The sequence below is a fragment of the Microcebus murinus genome, chromosome 6 (assembly GCF_040939455.1).
Source record: "Microcebus murinus isolate Inina chromosome 6, M.murinus_Inina_mat1.0, whole genome shotgun sequence".
Classification (NCBI taxonomy): Eukaryota; Metazoa; Chordata; class Mammalia; order Primates; family Cheirogaleidae; genus Microcebus; species Microcebus murinus.
This window is the reverse complement of record NC_134109.1, coordinates 62,089,798-62,112,875: the sequence shown is the minus strand read 5'-3', so window position 1 is coordinate 62,112,875 and position 23,078 is coordinate 62,089,798. Positions and strand designations below refer to the sequence as shown.

Sequence of the window (23,078 nt, the reverse complement as noted above, 5' to 3'; positions counted from 1 at the left end):
CATAATTACTAAAATTTCTGGTTATTTAGGAAATGATTTTAAAGGTATCTTTAGCGTGGACACCCTATAGTACTTAACATTTTACTCAGGTTATACTTTTGAATTGGCTTCATGTATTTTTAAGCACTTTTTTTACAAAGATCAAAAATACATTTAAATGCATGAACCTTCCCACCTATTTAAGTGGTGCAGATCCTTATAGCATTAGTACCTCATTTTGGTTGTTGGACCTCCTCTCCCCAATTTCCTTCTCTCCTCTTTTTCTTCTTTTCCTCTTCTGTTTACTTTCATTGCAAGTTTTCTTCAGAGTCCCTCTTCCTAGCCTAAAGTTTGTGACTGAAAGAATTAAGTACCTACAGACGTTACTTAACCTACTCTTATTTAACCTATTCAGTAGGTAGCATTCTGATTCAAGAGAGTGACTGGAGTAAGGAATTCTAGTCATGCCTTTTTTAAATTAGGGAATAAGATACATAGAAAAATTAGAAATGTCTGTCCTGCCTTTATCTATTAAGTTTACCTTTGAGAAATATAGAGAGTAGAGGGCCAGGGGAATGGAACAAATGAACAGAACTTCTGCTGGAATATTGTGACAGATTTACTGACAAATATTTTCTAACAGATTTTTACCAACAGGCACTTTTTGTTTTCTTTACTGACAGACCATAAATATACTTCTGGTTGGCAGCAGCTGCATCATTATAACACTAAAAAGCAACCTTGGCTAACTTCAGTACCTTATGTAGCACAAGAAATAAAGAATATCTTGAATTTAAAAGACTTTGTATGTGTTAACTTTACTGATGATAAACTATTTTCAATGCAGGAAATAAATCTTTGCCCAAAGAGAAATTCACCACCAATTATTTCTTCCTTTTAGACTTAACAATTTGGGGTAGATTTGTGTTTTTGCTCATTCTTTTATCTGCTGGCAACTGTTTTTAGACTTCTGTGTAAGGCAGATTCTGATGACCTTGGGAAAGTCACAGGACTTGAGTTTCTTCAATGGTAGAAGCAAAATCAATGGTTTCTACCATCTTTTTTGCTTCACTATTGACTGTCAATACCCTGATGAGAAATACATCGAAAGCCCAGTGTACTGTGCCCCCAAACGTGTGCAATTTCTAGAAGTCTCAAAAAAAATTGAATATATTTAAGGCAGTATAATAAAAGCAGGTGGCTGATAGTTCCTAAAGTTGGGCTGATAGTGGTGTCAGCAGGGGGCTTTTGTACCATTCTAAACCCCACCCCAAGTCTTGACATCTTGCTCAACTTCCACTGAAGAACGGACTGAAGAGCCTGCGTCCCTGTGCCATGTCAAGGGAGAAATGGACTCCTCTTCTTGCTTCCATGGAGTTTTGCCTTATGGGTGAGTGTGGCACCAGGTATTGAGCAAGGTGATGTCTGTAGTTGGCGAGTGATCCCCGCCAGAAAACTGGCTGCACACAGAAGAGCATGCATACAAACAAGCATGTCCCTGCGAACGAGCTTGAGAGCATATTTTCCTCCCTTTCATTCTTTAATGCTCAGAGCCCATAGGCGGATTTATCGAGAAGCATTCAGTGCCCATGCCATGTTTTGCATCGGCTAACATAGAAGGTTTCTTTGCAGTATTGTGGTATGCTGTGAGTTACGACCACAAACCGGAACACAAGGAAAGGGTTAGAAAGCAGAGGAAGTTCGGGGACGACGGTGCTCTGGACTGCACGGCTGCAGCTTCTAAGGCGTAGAGGATGGGGTGGAGGAGGAGCAGAACACGGAGAAAGGGGAAAACTGAAGAAAAATACTCACGCCAATGGGTAAAAGGGAAAAGGTGAGAAGGAATGGAGTAGGAGAGGGAACCAATGGCTGGGAGAGGCGGAGGAAGAAGGGGGAGGGGCAGAAGCCAATGGGGGAGCGAGGGAAAGGAGGGAGCGGGGACGCGAGCGAGGACGCGGCCTCGCGCGCTCGCTCCCCTCCCTCTGGCTGGATCGCTCGCGCCTTCCCAGGCTCCCGGGAGACGAGGGCAGGGGCGGGGCCGTGCCGGGCGCGCGGCACGGGAGGCGTCGCGAGGTGAGAGCGGCGGGGGCGGGGGATTGTGGGGCTGGCGGCGCGGGCGCGCGAGTGCGCGCGCGCGACCAGTCAAGGCTGCGCCGCCGCTCCGCCCCCGGCCGGGTGTGTGGCTACGCGCGCGCGCGTGCGTTCCGGCGGTGCGCGCCGAGAGAGATGCTGAGGTAAAGTTCGGGAGAGAGGGAGAGATCCGTCAGCGAGAGGGAGCCGGAGTGGCCGCCATTACTGAGCCCGGCACGGCAGCAGGCGCAGGGGAAGGGGGGAGGGACGGGGCCGCCGCTGGTGGCGGGGAGGGAGGGTGGGTGGGTTACCAGGCAGCGGGAGCTGTAGGGCTAGGGTTTTGGGGCGTGTGAGTTGCGGGGGGGTAGGGGGAGGTGGCTGAAGGGACGCGGCGCTCGGTGAGCGCGCCGGGGAAGAGAGGCGAGCAGAGAGTGGAGGAGGAGGTGGCGGCGGCGGGAGCGCTCCCCAGGAATGTCGCTGCCGCCGCCACCGCCGGGGCCACTGCCGTTGAGGAGGAGACGGAGGAGACCGACGTTGTTAGGTAGGACCTTGCGGCCCCCTGCTCCTCCGGGCCCGCCCGCCCCCTCCCCGCCCGGACAGGGACCCTCCCGCCGCCCGCTGCCCCTCTCGGTCGCCGCCGCCGGTTGTAACCAGTTGAAGGGTCTGGGGCCCCGCGGCCACCGAGGGGAGCCTGGCGCCGCGCTCCGTCCTCGCAGGCCGGGCGGGGAGCAGCTGCTGCGGCGGGATACGGTCGGCGTGAAGGGCAGAGAGGCCGGGGGAGGGGTGCTTTCTCCACAGGTGACGGGGCCGGGGTCGGCGGAGGCCTGGTGGTGGCCAGGGATCGCGCCGGCCGCGCCAGGCTTCCGCTCTCGCTCGCCGCCCTGACTTGCCCGGGTCTCGGGTGGTACGTGGGAAGGAAGGTGGCGGTGTCTCTTGGCCGGGTTGCTGCTGCTAACGAGTTCCACCTGGAACGGGGGGAGAGGGCGGGCGCGGATTCTGGGAAACATAATCTCGTTTGCAAACTTAAACGCTTTTCAAGGGGGATCGGCCCTTTTCACTTTTTCCTTATCTCCCAGACTCCTCCCTGGGTTCTCTTCACCAATTTTCCATCTGCTGCTAAAGCTTGGGGTGAGGTATGAGAAGTTGCACTGCGCAACCAAAATACAGAGTCCTACCGGTTGACTGCGACTGAGTTGAGGCTTTGATAGTGAGTTTTCGCTAGAATAACCTCTAGATTCTTCCTCTGTTTCCACTAAAGAAAAGTATCGGGGTGGGGGTGGGGAACCGCGCGGGAGCGCGCGCGCACTTATCCACACATAAATACACTCACTCCCTCACACCCTCCCTCTACAGCGTTAGAAATGCAAGTGAAGTGGAGGCTCAGGGTGTAGCTGAGGCTGAAAGGTGCTCGGAAGTAAGGGCAAAGTATTAGGACGTCTAGTAAATGCCAAGAAAGTTGTAGGGGAGACGCTTGTACTTTTACCGCATAATAGCATTCCGGCTTTGCCAATGTTTAGTAAATTGGAATTTAAATGTTTTAAAGCTGACCGAGAGAGGCATACAGATGGGTTTGTGCACGCGTTTTTAAGTTTACATTCCCATCAATAATTTGCGTTTTCCTTTGTGATAGGTAGGAAACGAGGACAACATTTTATTAATAAAAAATGTTCAGGTGTAAAATAGTGAAATGAGTCGCTGTATTTACTAGTCCTCCCTTATGCTGCTTTCTACAGGTGTTGTGGGGGAGGGGAGTGTTGCCAGTTCCACTTAAATCCAAAACCAACATTCACTTTGAACAGAATGTTAGAGGATTTTTATCTGTAATGAGTATCTTATTCACTTCATGGAATATTTCTTTAAATCACAATTTGAAATGGTTCTAACAAAAACTAATCTAGGTGGAACTGTCTGAAATTCGGAATAACATTTGGTTTAAATATATATTAATAAAATGTATTTGGAAATGTTTACTGTCAATTCCAGTTTATTTGTACTTTAATATAAAATGGTAATCTTTCAGTATTTTTAGATAAATATACTGTGTAGGTAATCTGGGCAGTTAACAGAATAAGGTTTTGTTTTCAATTTAAATTCCTTTCTCATTCTCTTTCAAATACTTTGTAATTGACCCCATTTCTTGTACCTGTGGTGCATAAAGCCGAGGAAGAGAGTGGATAATCGTGGGTCACCAAAAACTTGGAAAGGCAAATTATGACTAAACAGTGCAATGAAAGGCTGGGCATACCTGTGCTTTTAACTTTCAAGAAATAGCACTATTGATCTGATTGACTTAAAGCAGAATCAGACGGTACAGATGATTAGATAACTATCGATTTGGTTGTCTTGTGTAGGCTACATTTTTTAACCATGTCAGCATGTCTTATTTTACCATTCTTTGTACATTAATTGTTGTTAAGAGCATTGGGGAGTGAGGTGTTACACTTTGATATAAGAATTGTCACAGAATTCTGTTATTTTTATCAACTTTTTAATGTTCCCCCATTTAAAGTACTTCAGCAATTTTAAAAATGTATTGCAAAATTAATATTTGAGTTCCTCCACGTGTTCTTATCCTAAATGTTTTGAAAATCATTTTCCCTTCCTTTTTTTGTTTGAATGGGAGATTTAGTACAGTGATTGTTTTGGAGAAAATGAATTATTTTGACCTTGAAGGTTAAGATTTTCTTTAGGGAATAAAATATTGTATTTGCATTCCTTTTTTGGATTTGAGGTTATGATATAGCTTAAAATAATAGCCTTGTAACTCACTTTTTTTTTTTTTTTTTTTTGAGACAGAGTCTCACTTTGTTGTCCAGGCTAGAGTGAGTGCCGTGGCGTCAGCCTAGCTCACAGCAACCTCAAACTCCTGGGCTCGAGTGATCCTTCTGCCTCAGCCTCCCGAGTAGCTGGGACTACAGGCATGTGCCACTATGCCCAGCTAATTTTTTATATATATATATATCAGTTGGCCAATTAATTTCTTTCTGTTTATAGTAGAGACGGGGTCTCACTCTTGCTCAGGCTGGTTTTGAACTCCTGACCTTGAGCAATCCGCCCGCCTCGGCCTCCCAAGAGCTAGGATTACAGGCGTGAGCCACAGCGCCCGGCCTAACTCACTTTTTTAATTGAAGAAAAAGTTAATGTCTTGTGAAGACTGTACTAAATTTTTTCATCATTAACAGGACGTAAAGTAAGTTTTGGCCTTTAGTATTCATTTCTTAAATATGAAATGGCATTATAGAGATTTTCTTGGTAGCTACACAGTAAGTTTTGACACAACTGTAGTTTCCATAGATACTATTTTAAGAACTATTTGGACTGTAAAAGCTATAGTTTTTTTCTTTGCGCATCAAGAAGTTATGGAATAGTATAACTGACTCAAGAAGCATTGTACAGTGTTATGTTTTAGTTATGCCTGTGTTCCTAAAAGATGTTTGTAATGTACTTTTAGAGTACACCAGGAGAATTTGATTTCTAAAAGAACTACAAAGAAACTTTTATACAAAGTGATGCATTATTTGGTAATTTGAGTAATCAAGCTCTTACTTGCTTAAGTGCAGGCTTTTGTTGATCATTTTATCAAACTAGGAAAAACCATATTAGAAATTAAGAAAAGTAGTTCAACACTAAGAATTTTAAGTATGAACTTTAATTGGTTTTCAAACTCTGTTCCTTGGATTCCTATGGGTTTTTTCTCCTAGATTCCTTGAGACTTCCTCTGAGAACCCACCCTCCCAAACAAGGGCAGCTTCTATTTTTGTCTGTTAAATGTCTTGCACTTAAATATAAGAATTCCTTTTAAGAAAAAAAAAAGTTCATCTTCATTAAAAAAATGTTAAAGCCTCATTTGTTATTCATTAATTCAGATTACTTTTATGCAGAACTTACTATATGACTGACCCTGGGAATACCCAGGAAAATTAGAGATAGTGTAGCTCAGGCTTTAGTTGGAGAGGTAGTAACTATAAAGGAGTAAATAGTTAAAAGTACTAAGAGATGCAGAAAAGAGAACACCTATTTTTGTCAAGGCCTCTTTTGAGAATTATTCACAGAAGAGACATTTTAATTTGAGTTTTAACTGTGACTAGGGTTTTGAATGTAAGAGAAACAAAAAAGGATAGTCTTTTTTTCCCCCACCATATTTTAGAAGCTGACTGTCTACATGCCTTAGGTTTGCAGTGAAAAAGATTGTTAATGTTTGCTTATATGTGTATTTTACTTCTTAGAATTAGAGCTATTACTTGTGAAAAGGATTTATGCATAACTTTGTCATTATGTGGTTAAAATATGACTAGCATATGTCACTTGGTTAAATTCTCAAGCTTTTCATCATGAAGATTTGATGGTAAAAGTGAGTTTTCATTTTTCTAGCTTCAGATTAGATTTAACTTATTTATTAACCCTGACCAATATTTTATTGAGCAGCTAGACATTGTGAGCGATACAAAAAATATAAAATATTGCTCCCTTAATAGAGCTATTACTTTCGTGAAGAGAGAGCATGACAATGTAGGAATTTGGGCTATATACAGGGCAATACATATTGATTTAAAAATTGATATAAAGGAATTTAGATAAAGGAGATGCTACTTGTAAGAAGCGTAGGATTGGGATACTAAGGAGGAAAAAGACATTTGGCTAAGTTAATGACTGTGTGGGCCAAAAGCATAGGGAAGAGAAGGACAGATTGACAGGTGAGGAGAAAATATAATATAATCAGTTTGTACCTTATGAACCAGAGTGAAAGATTTGGGAAAGTGTTTACACAGGAGTAATAGGGTGATGGAGAAATAAACACATAGATTGGCATAGTTATCTGTCCTAGTTGCTGTATTTGGCATTGTCAAACAACCTTGGAAAAATTCTTGCCTTGCCATCTGATATGGTATAGTTAGTTCAGTTTCTTTCTGTTGATTATGTCCTCTGATTCAAAATTGTGTGTTTCTTTATATACTTTTCAGAGCCAAGCTAATACCTCTTCTTTGTAAGGAACTGGTCAAAAATTAACATTCATATGATTGGGGAATTGAAAGACCAAATTTTTATTCCTTTTTGTTAGCCAAGTATGTAATTCTTCAGATGTTTCTTTATAAAATAAGAGTATTAAATCAAATGGTCTTTCAGATAATTTTCTAAAGTTTGTTACCTTGAAATTTAAATTACTAAGCTTGACCTTGCCTCATTTCATTACTGAAGTTTCATTTATCTTTGGAAATAACACCTGAAACTCAGGTGATACTACCATCTGTTGCTAAAACTGATTAGTTTTTCATTAACAAACACTCAGTTGTCTTTTATTTCTTTAATCTAGTAGCCAGTCACCAAGCTCTCTGTCTTGAATTGCCCTTTTCAATTCTGTTATAGTAGTTCAGATGCTTTGAGGCTGCAGTACTTGTGTATCTCTTGGGCTTTGTGCTCCACGAACTCCAATCTTGTATTCCACTTCTAGACGAATCTGTAGCGGCTCCCTATTGCCTATTACAAAGTATAACACCTGTTTGCCCTTGAAGACCTGTAGTCATATCTTATATGTTCAACCATATTTCTCCACTTTCCACCATGGCTACTGTGCTCAACTATTCCACCCTGATCACATACCTGGAATGACTTCTCTTTAAATCAAAATCTCTTCTATTTTTAAAGTTTCATTCTAATCCATCCTCTTAACTGAAACTGTTAATCCATTTCAGGAGTCTGCAAACTATGGACTCTGGGCCAAATCTGGCTGGCTGGCTATTTTTTATAAAGATTTTCTACATTTTGAAATGGTTGGGGAAAAATTAAAAGAATAATATTGTGTGATATGTGAAAATTATATGGACAAATTTCAGTGTCCCTAAATAAAATTTTATTGTAACACAGCCATGGTAATTTGTTGTCTAAGACTGCTTTTGTGCTACCAATGCAGAGTTAACTAGTGTGACAGATAACTGTACAGCATGCAAATTCTAAAATATTTGCTACCTTTTGTAGAAAAAGTTTATAAACCCTGATCTATTTCAATCTCATTTCTTTGAATTCCTATTTCATTTATCAGAAGCATGGTATAGCACATTGCATTTATCTCCTCAACTATGGTACCAAAAAGCTTCTTAAAAATACAGTGTGGAAAGTGCCTTTCAGACCTTTTTTTAATCCGTGATTCCTTTTAAGTCTATACCCCTTTCTTAGATTCTTATTGAGCTTCTTAATGTTCCCATTACCAAGCTTTCTCATCATTAAGAATATTGTTAAACTTTATCTGATGTTTGTATAATAAAAATGATTGTTCCTCTCCTGTATATCTTTATAATAGTAAATGTCAAATTATCTCCCCCCCCCCTTCTTGATTCTCCAAAGTGGAGAGAAACGGCAATGGAAGGGAGGCGAACATATTCGTGGTACTGGCTGAGTGGACTTCCCTATATGTACCTTTGTACCTTCAGAACCTCTGACACAAAGCTAAACAGATAGTAGCTAAGCACAGTAATTACTTATGGATTGTTTACATAGGTTGATATAAATGAGATGACCTTTGGTTCTTCTGTTTTCACCACAGAATAAGGAAATGGACTACAAAGAGTTGGAATAACTTTCACAGCAAGGCCTCAGGGAAATAACGTTATCAGAGGAGGGTGTAGATTAAATAGTAAGGTAGGTGGTTAGCCTGTTTGGGGAATAGTTTTGGTTATTGGTTTTCAAATATTTTTCATCAGTGAAACTTCTTTAAAAAACTATAACTTGAAATATTAAAAGATAAAAATGGGTGTTTACTATATAAATTGTTGAAATGTTTTGATAGGTTCTCTTTTCATTCATTTGATTATAGTCTTAAAATTAATTTGTAGGAATTATTTTTTTTTTAGGGCTCCTTTCAACCTAAAGATTGTGTGCTTATATGGTAGAAACCTTGGTTTAAAGGTAAAATAAAATATGGCATATGAGTGACCCTCCTATAGGTATTACATTGTTAAATTACTTAGCTATCTTATGTAATGACTTTTTCATTTCCTCTTCACAGCATTGATAAATTTGTCATTGAGAATTAGCATAGAAAACATTAAGAAAAGTAATATAGCACACTCTTCATTTTATAGTCTGCAGTTGATTTTGTTCTTAACTATTTCAGACAAGTTGTAACTATTTCAGACAAATTTGCCTAAGGTTGTGGAATATATATAACCTTTGGGTTTGGCTCTCTTTTGAATATTTGTTTATGTAAGAGATATTGTATTTATTTGATTTAAAGAAGATAGAGCACGTAATTACAAAGCTCCATCTGTGTAATTAGATGTTGGGAATGTAATTTCCTATAATAAATATTTATGATTTTTAAGTCTTTAAGCAGCCAGATATTTTGAATCAGTTATGTTTGGGATTATACTCACCTTCATTTTGAAAATTGATTTTTTTCAGTTTTATAAATAAAAATTAGATTTTTATTCGGGCTGAATACATTGTTATAGATCATTAATAGCCCTCATAGATCATAAATAGCCTTCATTCTGATGGCTTCATTTTTTTTTTTTTTTTTTTTTGAGACAGAATCTCACACTGTTGCTTGGGCTAGGGTGCCATGGCGTCAGCCTAACTAACAGCAACCTCAAACTCCAGGGTTCAGGTGATCCTCTTGCCTCAGCCTCCCAAATAGCTGAGACTACAGCCATGCAGTACTGTGCCCAGCTAATTTTTCCATTTTTAGTAGAGACAGGGTCTCACTCTTGCTTAGGCAGGTCTTGAACTCCTGAGCTCAAGCTATGCTCCTACCTTGGTCTCCCAGAGTGCTAGGATTACAGGCGTGAGCCACCAGGCATGGCTCAGGTTTATGTTTAAAAAGGAATACTCTGGCTGATCTGATATGAATTAGATGGGGAAAAGGGAAGCAGGGAAGTTAGTTTAGAAGACCTTGGAGTAATGTTGGGTCAGAGATGTCGATGGATGGGATCAGTGTTATAATAGTGCAGGTAGAGAAAACTGGTAAATTATTACTATAGTTTGAAGATAGGGCCAATAGGAATTTCCTGACAGTACAATATTAATAATTTAAAAACAATGTTTTAGAAATTATACCTTTTATTAGTGCATGTGACAGTTTTGTGAAAAGGTACAGAAGTTTTAGTTTAAATCTTGAATTACTAAGAATCTATTTTTTTCATTTTTCTGGATTCGTTTTAGAACTTTTTTTTTTAAATTTCGCAGAAAACCACTTTATGTTACTAAAACTCTATTAAAAGAAGCATGTAATGTTTGGTCTAGTAAAATATCTTAGAGAACTTAGTTGGAGAGATAGCTTAATTTTGACAGAAAATTGTAGGACAGTTTTACCTTAATATATTCTGTAAAGTATTTCGCTGATACAAAATAAAAATTTATAAGATAATTTTAATGGCAAAAGTGAGAGACCATTAAAAGCAGGACTGTTGCTTAAGAAAGTAAAAGATTGGGCATAAGGAGACTGTCATCCTAACCTAATAACTTTGAGTAGGTTGCTACTTTTGTCTTGGTTCCTTTGTCAGTAAAAATGTAATGCTAGATGGTATGAGAACAAGTTATATGAAAGTAAGGTATATGAAAAGTAGAAAAGATATGCATGATTGACACAAATAGGTATTACTATGAACCATGTTTAAAAGGAATTTTCAAATTAAGCAGCCTATATGTAGTTGAAGATATTGGCCGTAAGTTTATTAGTGGGAGCATGAAAAACAGAGGGTTTTTTTTGTTATTAGCACGGGAAACAAACTGCCTCAGTTAGGTAATGGAGGGTTTTTTTGAGCTGGTTTTTTAGGGGCCAGTGGATAATTTGTGTCTATATAATCTATCCCAGTGTTTCAAATGAAATTGTCTTACAACCTGTTAAGCAACTTCATGAGCTCTTTCTCCCTTGAGGTGGTGATACCAGTCATTGAAATAGTGAAATCTTTTTGAGGGTAAAATGACAGCAATTTTTTTCTAGTCTAGGGTTTGTCAGGCTTTTATTTTTTTAATTTGAAAACACTTTTTTAAAACTAAAGCTTCTAAGTTAAAAGAAATCTATAAGTCAGATAAAGAAGATAGTGCTCTAGTGAGAAAGTTAGGAGGAGAGGGCAACTATTTGTCCAAAATCCTCTTTCCATCTCTAAGTGGAAGAATTTTTCTAGCACAGACTGAAAATCACCAAATGGTGGGTGACTAATATAAGTTTTGTAGCCAACTTCAGACTACCAGTAGGTAGTCTACTAGAATTGTTAGAAGGACATGGATGTTCCTCATTTTATCAAATTGGTAGTTTACTGTGAATTACTGTGAAACCATAAAAGTCACACAAAACTACCTTATTTTAATTTAAACTTTAATATTTGTGACTCAGACTGCCACTACCAAATTAATTAGGAAGTGTTGAAACCTTAATATCAAAATTTAACCTCAATATAATAGTTTTATTTCTTAGATAAAAAGCTTTCCAGTTTCAGTGACCAGTAAAAGGGGTGATGATTTAATGCGTTCTCTCTTCATTTATTTTAAGACCCGTTTCTTTCTGGAACTTTAAAAATATATTTTATGATAGGATGTTTTCACTTCTACCTTTCTAAAGGTATAGAGTATATCTCAGTAATTTGGAGTTTATGCTGTAGAAGAGCAGAAGTGAGTCTTAACTTTCAATGAGTAATATTATCCAGCATTATATTGTTTGGATAAACATGTAAGAAATATTAATAAAGGTGTGACTGTTATGGTAAGGATTAGATTTGTAGTTGAAAATTTTCTACAGTACTTAGGTCCTTACTATATTGTGTTACTTTTCTATTAACCAATCTACGTCTCTGAAACTGGAAGGCAAGGGATAGTAGTCTTAGACATCTTTGAATTACTTGTAGTTTTCAGAATAGATGTTTTTTTAATAAAGAGTTATAGTTCATATGTATTTTAGTGTTTGTACTGCTTAAAGTAAAAATTCCCAAATTAATCATTAAATAAGTTTTCTTTTGATGTATAAAGTATATCATCTGAAGATTTTGCTTTTCTATTAAAAAGCAATAGATCTTATATTTTCAGTTTTTCCTATAATTGTGAGCTATGGAATCATTGTGCTATTTTCACATATTAATTTTCCTTTTTATCACTATGTATATGTTTGTTATCCAGTTAATATGTTTTCTTTTCTGTAAATATCCATAAATCAGTCTGATTGTTCTTTTATACTGTTCTTTTACACCGTTTAGATAAAGAATGTTAAACTTGTCACTAGGTACAAATTTTCAGTTTGGCCGGATAAAGATTTTTAAGAATTGTACTTAATTTAAAAAAGTTAATAGGATTGGATGAGATTTCTGTAATTTTTTTTTTTGCTATGTGTTACCATATATATACACCATGATATGCTGCTACATATCATTTGTAAGTAATAATTCTGATTGCATCACTTTTCATAATAGTTTCCCATGGTTCCAAGAATCAAATTAAGAAATGGAACTAATATTTATCAAGCCCCTTTTGTTAGGCACTTCACATTTTAAAAAAATGATTTAGTTCTTAAATTTGTATAGGTATCCAGTCCCATTTTATAGATGAGAGAACCATGTCTAAGAAGTTTAGGGCTTTACTGCTGTCATCACTTAGTAAATGATGGGTCAGATTTTGAAATCAATTCCATTTACTTGTAGTTTATACTTCTTGTGTTGCTGCTTCAGTATGGTAATATTTTTATTACAGAAATGAACCTGCTACATATATCAGATGGCTGATAAAGTTAATATTTAGTTGAGGCTGATAGAAGAAAATTCTAGTGTACAAGAATAAATCTGAAATTTTATTTTCAAAAATTACATATTACAATTTTACAAGAAATATTAGTCAAAATTTTAATTATAAGAATAATTTGTCTTCAGCATTAGTTAGAGTAATACATATGTAGTATAGTTGAAATAGATGTTTACTTGCAGTGGAGGTCAGTGGACAAGCCAGGTATTTGGGGCAGGGGCAAGGAGAGTGTGAGCAGAGGTGGTCTTTTCTTAGATTTCTTTTTCTTGTTCTTTATATTCCTTATTTTGTATGGATTGAAGATAAATTTTATATGTGTTGATATGCATTGCTGGATTTTTTCCTATCTTGTAAAATTTTAAGGTAGTAGAAGTGATTTATTGCTTTTAATTCAGCCTCAAAAGAATGTGAAGACTACAAATAAAACTTTTTAAACAGACTGATTCATTGTCTATTCATTGAATATAATCAAAATTAAATTTCTTATAATTTTTAGAAGTTATGTAATGTTGCTAGTATATGAAATAATTCTAAAAGATTGTCTCAGATATATAATCTTAAAATGCTTTAGCTTGGCACCACTCAAAAGGTGATCTTTGAGCTCTTTGTAACTACTCTGGGAGGAAATAAATCCAGAAATTAAGAGCATTTAGAAATAATTTGGCAATAATTTTATGTCTTTTGACTGTAATTAAAAATTGAGGCTTTGCTTTTTTAAAAGTTTTGTTTATATTTTATAAAAATTTCATTTTATATCATAAAAGTTCATGTATAAAATTACGCTTTATTTCAGTTCTTACAGATTTGAAATGAAAATTGCTCATTCACCTTAGATAGTTTGAGAAGCCTTGATCTAATTTAATCTTGTCAGTATTCATATAACTGTTCACTTACTTTTGTTTCCCTGTTTAAGTATTTGAATGTTCTTTGTTGTTACAGGACATAAAATGTGATAGATTTCACAAGAGTGTGTTAAAACTTATTGAAAAAATTTTTTAATTCTAAAACTTTGTTAAATTCATACGAAATTCTGTTTTAGGGAATAAGTTTTGAGGAACCCTGTAATAGAAAGCAGGTTGTTTTGTATTTTTTAAAGTTGTGAGGAAGTTTCTAAGGCTACAAGTAAATTAGTTATCACCAACATAGCCTTCAATCACAGAGGACAGGAAAATTAAGGGAGTGGGAAGGACCAGTTTTTTCCTCAAACTTCATAAGAAGGAGTAATTAGAGAGGCAAAATGCACATTTGGTTAATAGAGGTTTATATTAAAGTTTGTGAGACATTACATTAGATTTTGTATTTAATACATTAGATTTTGTATTGAATTATTTTAATTGTTAGATTTGCCTTAAATTTTTTGAAGTCATGTATTTATAACAGTAAGTCATAAACTATGATAATTTCTTAAAGTATATGTAATACTATTATTAACATTGTTATTAACTTGTATGGTGATTTGTTATGAACATGTTTAATACGTGTAATTCATGATTAAGATTTGTCCTTTCTCCTTTTTCTAGGAAGATGATCCATATGATCTTGAAGACCTTTCTGCACAGAAATGAGGGAAATACAAAGAACCAAATACAGTTCTGAAATTTGGGATCTGTATTTTGAGATGATTTTATTTTCAGAATGAGAAGTATGTCTGGTTACCTTTATGAATGTAGAGACAGGAGAAGAGAGTTATGATGGCAAAAAACAAAGAACCTCGTCCCCCATCCTATACTATCAGTGTAGTTGGACTCTCTGGGACTGAAAAAGACAAAGGTAACTGTGGAGTTGGAAAGTCTTGTTTGTGCAATAGATTTGTACGCTCAAAAGCAGATGAATATTATCCAGAGCATACTTCTGTGCTTAGCACCATTGACTTTGGAGGACGAGTAGTAAACAATGATCACTTTTTGTACTGGGGTGACATAACACAAAATGGTGAAGATGGAGTAGAATGCAAAATTCATGTCATTGAACAAACAGAGTTCATTGATGACCAGACTTTCTTGCCTCATCGGAGTACGAATTTGCAACCATATATAAAACGTGCAGCTGCGTCTAAATTGCAGTCAGCAGAAAAACTAATGTACATTTGCACTGATCAGCTAGGCTTGGAGCAAGACTTTGAACAGAAGCAAATGCCTGAAGGGAAGCTCAACGTAGATGGATTTTTATTGTGCATTGATGTAAGTCAGGGATGCAATAGGAAGTTTGATGATCAACTTAAATTTGTGAATAACCTTTTTGTCCAGCTATCAAAATCAAAAAAACCTGTAATAATAGCAGCAACTAAATGTGATGAATGTGTGGATCATTATCTTAGAGAAGTTCAGGCATTTGCTTCAAACAAAAAGAACCTTCTTGTAGTGGAAACATCAGCTCGATTTAATGTCAACATTGAGACATGTTTCACTGCACTGGTACAAATGTTGGATAAAACTCGTGGCAAGCCTAAAATTATTCCCTATCTGGATGCTTATAAAACACAGAGACAACTTGTTGTCACAGCAACAGATAAGTTTGAAAAACTTGTGCAGACTGTGAGAGATTATCATGCAACTTGGAAAACTGTTAGTAATAAATTAAAAAATCATCCTGATTATGAAGAATACATCAACTTAGAGGGAACAAGAAAGGCCAGAAATACATTCTCCAAACATATAGAACAACTTAAACAGGAACATATAAGAAAAAGGAGAGAAGAATATATAAATACTTTACCAAGAGCTTTTAACACTCTTTTGCCAAATCTAGAAGAGATTGAACATTTGAATTGGTCAGAAGCTTTGAAGTTAATGGAAAAGAGAGCAGATTTCCAGTTATGTTTTGTGGTGCTAGAAAAAACACCTTGGGATGAAACTGACCATATAGATAAAATTAATGATAGACGGATCCCATTTGACCTCCTGAGCACTTTAGAAGCTGAAAAAGTCTATCAGAACCATGTACAACATCTAATATCGGAGAAGAGGAGGGTAGAAATGAAGGAAAAATTCAAAAAGACTTTGGAAAAAATTCAGTTCATTTCACCCGGGCAGCCATGGGAGGAAGTTATGTGCTTTGTTATGGAGGATGAAGCCTTCAAATATATCACTGAAGCTGATAGTAAAGAGGTATATGGTAGGCATCAGCGAGAAATAGTTGAAAAAGCCAAAGAAGAGTTTCAGGAAATGCTTTTTGAGCATTCTGAACTTTTTTATGATTTAGATCTTAATGCAACACCTAGTTCAGACAAAATGAGTGAAATTCATACAGTTCTGAGTGAAGAACCTAGATATAAAGCTTTACAGAAACTTGCACCTGATAGGGAATCTCTTCTACTTAAACATATAGGATTTGTTTATCATCCAACTAAAGAAACATGTCTTAGTGGCCAAAACTGTACAGATATTAAAGTGGAGCAGTTACTTGCCAGTAGTCTTTTGCAGTTGGATCATGGCCGCTTACGGTTGTATCATGATAGTACCAATATAGATAAAGTTAACCTTTTCATTTTAGGGAAGGATGGCCTTGCCCAAGAACTAGCAAATGAGATAAGGACACAATCCACTGATGATGAGTATGCCTTAGATGGAAAAATTTATGAACTTGATCTTCGGCCGGTTGATGCCAAATCGCCTTACTTTTTGAGTCAATTATGGACTGCCGCCTTTAAACCACATGGGTGCTTCTGTGTATTTAATTCTATTGAGTCACTGAATTTTATTGGGGAATTTATTGGAAAAATAAGAACTGAAGCTTCGCAGATCAGAAAAGATAAATACATGGCCAATCTTCCATTTACATTAATTCTGGCTAATCAGAGAGATTCCATTAGTAAGAATCTACCAATTCTCAGGCACCAAGGGCAGCAGTTGGCAAATAAGTTACAGTGTCCTTTTGTAGATGTACCTACTGGTACATATCCTCGTAAATTTAATGAAACCCAGATAAAGCAAGCTCTAAGGGGAGTATTGGAATCAGTTAAACACAATTTGGATGTGATGAGCCCAGTTCCCACCAATAAGGATGTATCAGAAGCTGACTTGAGAATTGTCATGTGTGCGATGTGTGGTGATCCATTTAGTGTGGATCTTATTCTTTCACCCTTCCTTGATTCTCATTCTTGCAGTGCTGCTCAAGCTGGACAGAATAATTCCCTAATGCTTGATAAAATCATTGGTGAAAAAAGGAGACGGATACAGATCACAGTATTATCTTACCATTCTTCAATTGGAGTAAGGAAAGATGAACTGGTTCATGGGTATATATTAGTTTACTCTGCCAAACGGAAAGCATCAATGGGAATGCTTCGAGCATTTCTATCAGAAGTTCAAGACACCATTCCTGTACAACTGGTGGCAGTTACTGACAGCCAAGCAGATTTTTTTGAAAATGAAGCTATTAAGGAGTTAATGACTGAAGGAGAACACATTGCAACTGAGATAACTGCTAAATTTACAGCATTGTATTCTTTATCTCAGTACCATCGGCAAACTGAGGTCTTTACTCTGTTTTTCAGTGATGTTCTAGAGAAAAAAAATATGATAGAAAATTCCTATTTGTCTGATAATACAAGGGAATCAACCCATCAAAGTGAAGATGTTTTTCTACCATCTCCCAGAGACTGTTTTCCCTATAACAACTACCCTGATTCAGATGATGACACAGAAGCACCACCTCCTTATAGTCCAATTGGAGATGATGTACAGTTGCTTCCAACACCCAGTGACCGTTCCAGATATAGGTTAGATTTGGAAGGAAATGAATATCCTGTTCATAGTACTCCAAACTGTCATGACCATGAACGCAACCATAAAGTGCCTCCACCCATTAAACCTAAACCGGTTGTACCTAAGACAAATGTGAAAAAACTGGATCCAAACCTTTTAAAAACAATTGAAGCTGGTATTGGTAAAAATCCAAGAAAACAGACTTCACGGGTGCCTTTGGCCCATCCTGAAGATATGGATCCTTCAGATAACTATGTGGAACCCATTGACACACTTTACAAACAGAAGGGCTATTCTGAGGAGATTTATGTTGCCCCAGATGATAGTCAGAATCGCATTAAAATTCGAAATTCATTTGTAAATAACACCCAAGGAGATGAAGAAAACGGATTTTCTGATAGAACCTCAAAAAGTCATGGGGAACGGAGGCCTTCAAAATACAAATATAAATCTAAAACCTTGTTTAGTAAAGCCAAGTCATACTATAGAAGAACACATTCAGATGCAAGTGATGATGAGGCTTTCACCACTTCTAAAACAAAAAGAAAAGGAAGACATCGTGGAAGTGAAGAAGACCCACTTCTTTCTCCTGTTGAAACTTGGAAAGGTGGTATTGATAATCCTGCAATCACTTCTGACCAGGAGTTAGATGATAAGAAGATGAAGAAGAAAACCCATAAAGTGAAAGAAGATAAAAAGGTAAGTTTGATTTATGGTCTGTGATGTGTACTAACTCGCTTGCTTTTATTTTTTAAAATATGTATATTACTATAGAATATACATACAGATTTGACATCAGTGAGAACTTAGACTTATTCAGTAAATATAATTAGTGGCTCTTTTTAAATTGAATATTTTGTGGAGATAAATTTGTGCTTTATTTGGGGTAGAAATTTAATTTCATATTCTTCAGCATAATTCCAGGTGAATGTTTATTCTTTTTACAGATAACCGAGATTATGAAGTGGTTTCGTTAATTTTTCTATTTGCAATCATCCTATATATCTGTTTTCCCCTTCTGATCTACCAGTTTTGCATTAATTTGTTATACCTATCTCACTCAGGGAATTGATAATGCAATAAAACTAACAATTTACAGTCTTGGATATTTATTAACATTTCTAGGCAGCTTCTTTGTGGATTGTGGTATACTGCCTGAAGGAATACAGAGTAGTTTCTGAAATTTGAATTGTAGAATTCTGACTAACTGGCATGCTTTCATCTTATACATTTTCAGTAGATATTAATTCATCTAATGGTATTAAGCATTAGAAACCTAAATACATATGCTGTTAAAGTTGTACTTAATAATTTTCATTTTTATTAGATCTTTTCACAGTTTTTAGCAGCTTCACTTCTAGTACCATCTGACACTAGATTGCACACAAAATTTTATTCCTGGATTTTTTTTTTGTCTTAAGATAGCATTAAATGAGCTTTTATTCTAGTATATTGGTGATTTCTTAATTATTTAAGTCCATAGTCTTATGAATTATAAATACATATTTTCTATAGCTGACTGCTGTTTATCAGCCCCAATTGCAGATAGGGATATTTTGAATAAGCTTATTCTAGGTAGTTTTTCTACATATAGTAACTGTCTGCCCATTATAGTTGGATAGACTCCGTTTTATTTTCTAAGTTTTAGTATTTTCTTATTTTATCCTTAGTCTATTTTATCATTAACTATTTCTAGACTAGGCATGTAAACTTTTTAAATAAGACTCACCTAGACTTATAGCACATACTCTTAACTTAAAGCACATACTACCAGCAATGAATATCTCTGGCATCTCTTTATATTCATCCTTTTATCACTAGTCCCATCTATACATTTTATCACTGCCAGAAGACCTCAATATTTTTCTCTTAATTTGTTTATATTAAAACATCACAGTCTTTCCATTTTTAAATTGCTTTTATTTTTTTATTTTATATTATATTATTTTATTTATTTTTTTGAGACAGAGTCTCACTTTGTTGCCCAGGCTAGATTAAGTGCCATGGCATCAGCCTAGCTCACAGCAGCCTCCAACTCCTGGGCTCAAGCGATCCTCCTGCCTCAGCCTCCCGAGTAGCTGGGACTACAGGCATGCGCCACCGTCCCCGGCTAATTTTTTCTATATATATTACTTGGCCAATTAATTTCTTTCTATTTATAGTAGAGACGGGGTCTCGCTCTTGCTCAGGCTGGTTTCCATCTCCTGACCTCGAGCAATCCGCCTGCCTCAGCCTCCCACAGAGGTAGGATTACATTGCTTTTATTTTTGAGTATGTTATTTTTCTGTTTTTTGTTCACAAGCCTAATGGCTCACTTTTTATTTTGAAATACTTTCAATGTAGATAATAGTTACAGGAATAGTAAAAGGAACACCTGTATAGATTTACCAATTGTTTACATTTTGCTTCACCTGTATGAGCAGTTTGTGTATGTGTGGGGTTTTTTTAAGCCCTTCGAGATTAAGTTGGAGACCTTATACTCTTTGTCATTAAATATTTCATTGTGTATTCCTTAAGAACAGAAGCATTCTCTTTGATGGTAGTACATATATTTCATATTGGTGCATAGTCTTTAAAATTATACTCTTGGTATAATTTTATACTTTTAGTCAAGAGGCAAATGTAGGCATTTGGTTGTAAAGTGATGGAGGTATAGAGACCACAAGAGAAATCAGCCAAGTGCTTTTTTTGAAAAGACTAGAAAAATAGAATAGACAAACCTCTGGCAACATTGGTGAGAAAAGAGAAGGCAAAAATAAGTACTATGAATGAAAAGGAGGACATAGTTGCAGATAGGTCAGATTAAAAAGATAGTAGAGAATACTGTCAACAATTTTATCCCAACAAATTTGAAAGCTTAAACAAAATGAACAAACTTCTAGAAAAATAATTTACCTACACAAGAAAGCTTTGAATAATCCTGTAATTATTAAATGTGAAGTAGTAAATTTTCCAACCAAGGAAATACTAGGCTGGGATAATTTTACAGGAGACTTTTCAAGGAAGAAGTCATTCCAGTGTTGTATAAATTGTTCCAGAGAATAGAAAGCAAAGAAGTACATTCTTCAGTTTATTCTATCCTTAATTCTAGAACCAGACAAGGATGGTGTAAGAAAGGAAAATTATACTCCCATTTTACTCATGAGGATACATGCAAAAATCTTAAATGAATTACAGGTCCACCGAGCAGACTCTTAACTGCTATTTTGAAATTCATTAACCTCTGAAAACCAAAAGTTTCAGAACTTGGCAACACAACCTGATTCGACCTGTTCTCATTGGTGGCAAATCCTGACTTGAACAGATGACAGTCTGCTTATAACCATTGTTATTTAAAGTGAATATCCATGCAGTTCAGTGTGAAAATAGTAATGTGGTTGAGTACTAGGTGCTGAGGTTGTTACATAATATACTTTGTGTGCCGTACATTGCTGCTAGTGACTAAAAAGTTTGAATTCTGAAACATATCTTGCTCCAAGAGTTTTACATGAGGGATTTTGGACCTTTAATATAAAAAAATCTCAACAGTATATAAAAGGAAAACTATGTCCACATTGGATTTATACCACATGTGCAAAGGATGGCTTAATAGAAAATCTATACATATAGTTTACTCAATAAACAGACTAAAGGAGAAAAAATATTACAGTGGCAATAGATGCAGAAAAAGCACTTAATAAATTTAACAAATAAATGGGAAAACTAATAAATTAGGAACAGATAAGAACTTTCTTAATGTGGAAAAAAGATATCTACAAACAAAATTTATAAAAGTCACCTGTCATCCTAAATGGGGAAGTACATTCTCTTTTCAATCAGGAACAACTCACCACTTATCACCACTTCTAGTCAGTGTTACATGGAGATCCTAGTTAAAGCAATAAGATAAGAAAAAGAAAAGTATAAGTATTGGAAAGGAGGAAACAAAATTGTTATTTCTGGCTCATATGATTATCAGTATAAAAGCCAAAAAAGAGCTATAGGTAAATTATTAGTATTAATAGGATTAGCAGAGTAGCTTAATATAAAATCAGTAATCAAAATTCAATTTCATCTCTCTATACATCAGCAACAAATAAGAAAAAATAATTAGAGAAGACATCATTTACAAAAGCATTGCAGATTATCAAGTCATTAAAAATAATCATAACATGTAAAACCTCCATGTGGAAAAGTATAAAAAACTTCATTGAAAGACATTAAAAAGACCTAAATAAATGTCAGAGTTACTGCCTTTCTGTCCATGAATATGGCATATCATAGAGAAGCCAGTATTCTTCAGGCTGAGCTCTAGTTTCAGTATTGTTTCATTAGAAGTCTTCAAGAGAGTTCCAGAAATTTCACACCATGATTCTGATTTATATGGAAGAGTAGAGGACTTAGAATATCCTAGATACTTGTGAAGAAGAAAGTCAGGGTACAATGGTGATGGTGGCGGTATGTGTGCTTGTTCTATCATATAAAGTAAAACTTGAGTATTTTTTAAGACAGTGTTATACTGCTACAGAGATAGGCACATTGGCAAATAGGATAGAGAGTCCAGAAATAGACCTCTGGTTTAGGACTGTCTTTCCAACACAACAGCTACTTGAGGCTGTTTAACACTTATAATGTAACCAGGCTGAATTGGGATGTGCTGGTCTAAATGATAAGGAAAGGCATTCTTGAAAAGTGTCATTTGTAGTTAGATCTGATAGGTAAATATGAGTTAACTAGGAGACTGGTGGGGTGAAATGGAGAGTAATGCTGAATAAATAGCATGTGCGTGTGGTGGGAAGAAACATAGTATATTCTTAAAGGAAGTCAGTGTGTTTGACCATTGATCTAGGGCAGGCATTGGCAAACTTTCTGTAAAGGGCTAGATAGAAAATATTTTAGGCTTTATACATACAGTATCTGTTGTAGCTGGTCAAATCTGTTGTAGTGTGAAAGCAGCCATGGACAATATGTAAGCTAACAAGCATGGATGTGTTCTAATAAAACTATTTTCAAAAATATGGCAGGCTGAATTTTTCCAGCAGCCATGTAAATGGCTAGCTTTCTACAGGAGAGAGTAGTGTAAAGAGAGACTTAAAGTAGGGACCAGACTCTGAGACCTGTTAGCAACGTTAGGAATTTAGCCTAAGAATAATTTGCAACTAGAAAGTGAGTGGCTTTGTTTATTGAGATCACTTGGCTACAGTATGGAAAATGGGTTGAGTGAAGGCTAGAGAGGATATGGAAGACCAGTTAGTATATTACAGTAGTCTTAAGTGAACCATGATGAAAGCTTGGAGCATTTGGAGTAAGGAGGGAGAATGGTGGAAATGGAGAATGGGTTGGATTTGAGACATACTTAAAATCCATAGGATTTGATGATATGCTGCATATGGGAGGTGAAGATAATGAATTAGATAGGAAAGATACCTCCTAGAATTCTAGCTTATTTAGCTTCATCAGTGATGATGCTGTTCATGAGAGATAAAGCATTAGAAATTAGGTTTGGAGTTGGGGGGTAACAATTATAACTTTAGTTTTTGAGTTGAAGTAGAAATGTCAAGTAGGCAGTTATGGGTCCTCAGCAGAGGTCTGAGTTGGAGGTACATATTTAGAAGATGATGAAAT

The 23,078-nt window shown here is 36.4% G+C and overlaps 1 protein-coding gene across 5 annotated transcripts in view; it reads left to right on the top strand.

Annotated features, from left to right (window-relative positions):
- Positions 1-1,792: 1,792 nt before the first annotated feature.
- Positions 1,793-23,078, top strand: part of ARHGAP5 (Rho GTPase activating protein 5) — a 73,907-nt gene continuing 52,621 nt past the window's right edge. For 2 of the 5 annotated variants that reach the window (XM_076004114.1, XM_076004111.1), the window contains exons 1-2: positions 2,081-2,213; positions 14,289-18,173. In XM_076004114.1, the coding sequence (XP_075860229.1) occupies positions 14,457-18,173 (3,717 nt within the window). In that variant the 5' untranslated portion in view covers positions 2,081-2,213; positions 14,289-14,456. Of the gene's footprint in view, positions 1,814-2,080; positions 2,214-2,418; positions 2,591-8,587; positions 8,683-14,288; positions 18,174-23,078 lie in introns of those variants that run through there. The other 3 variants (XM_076004112.1, XM_076004113.1, XM_012773431.3) reach the window with 3 other exon arrangements.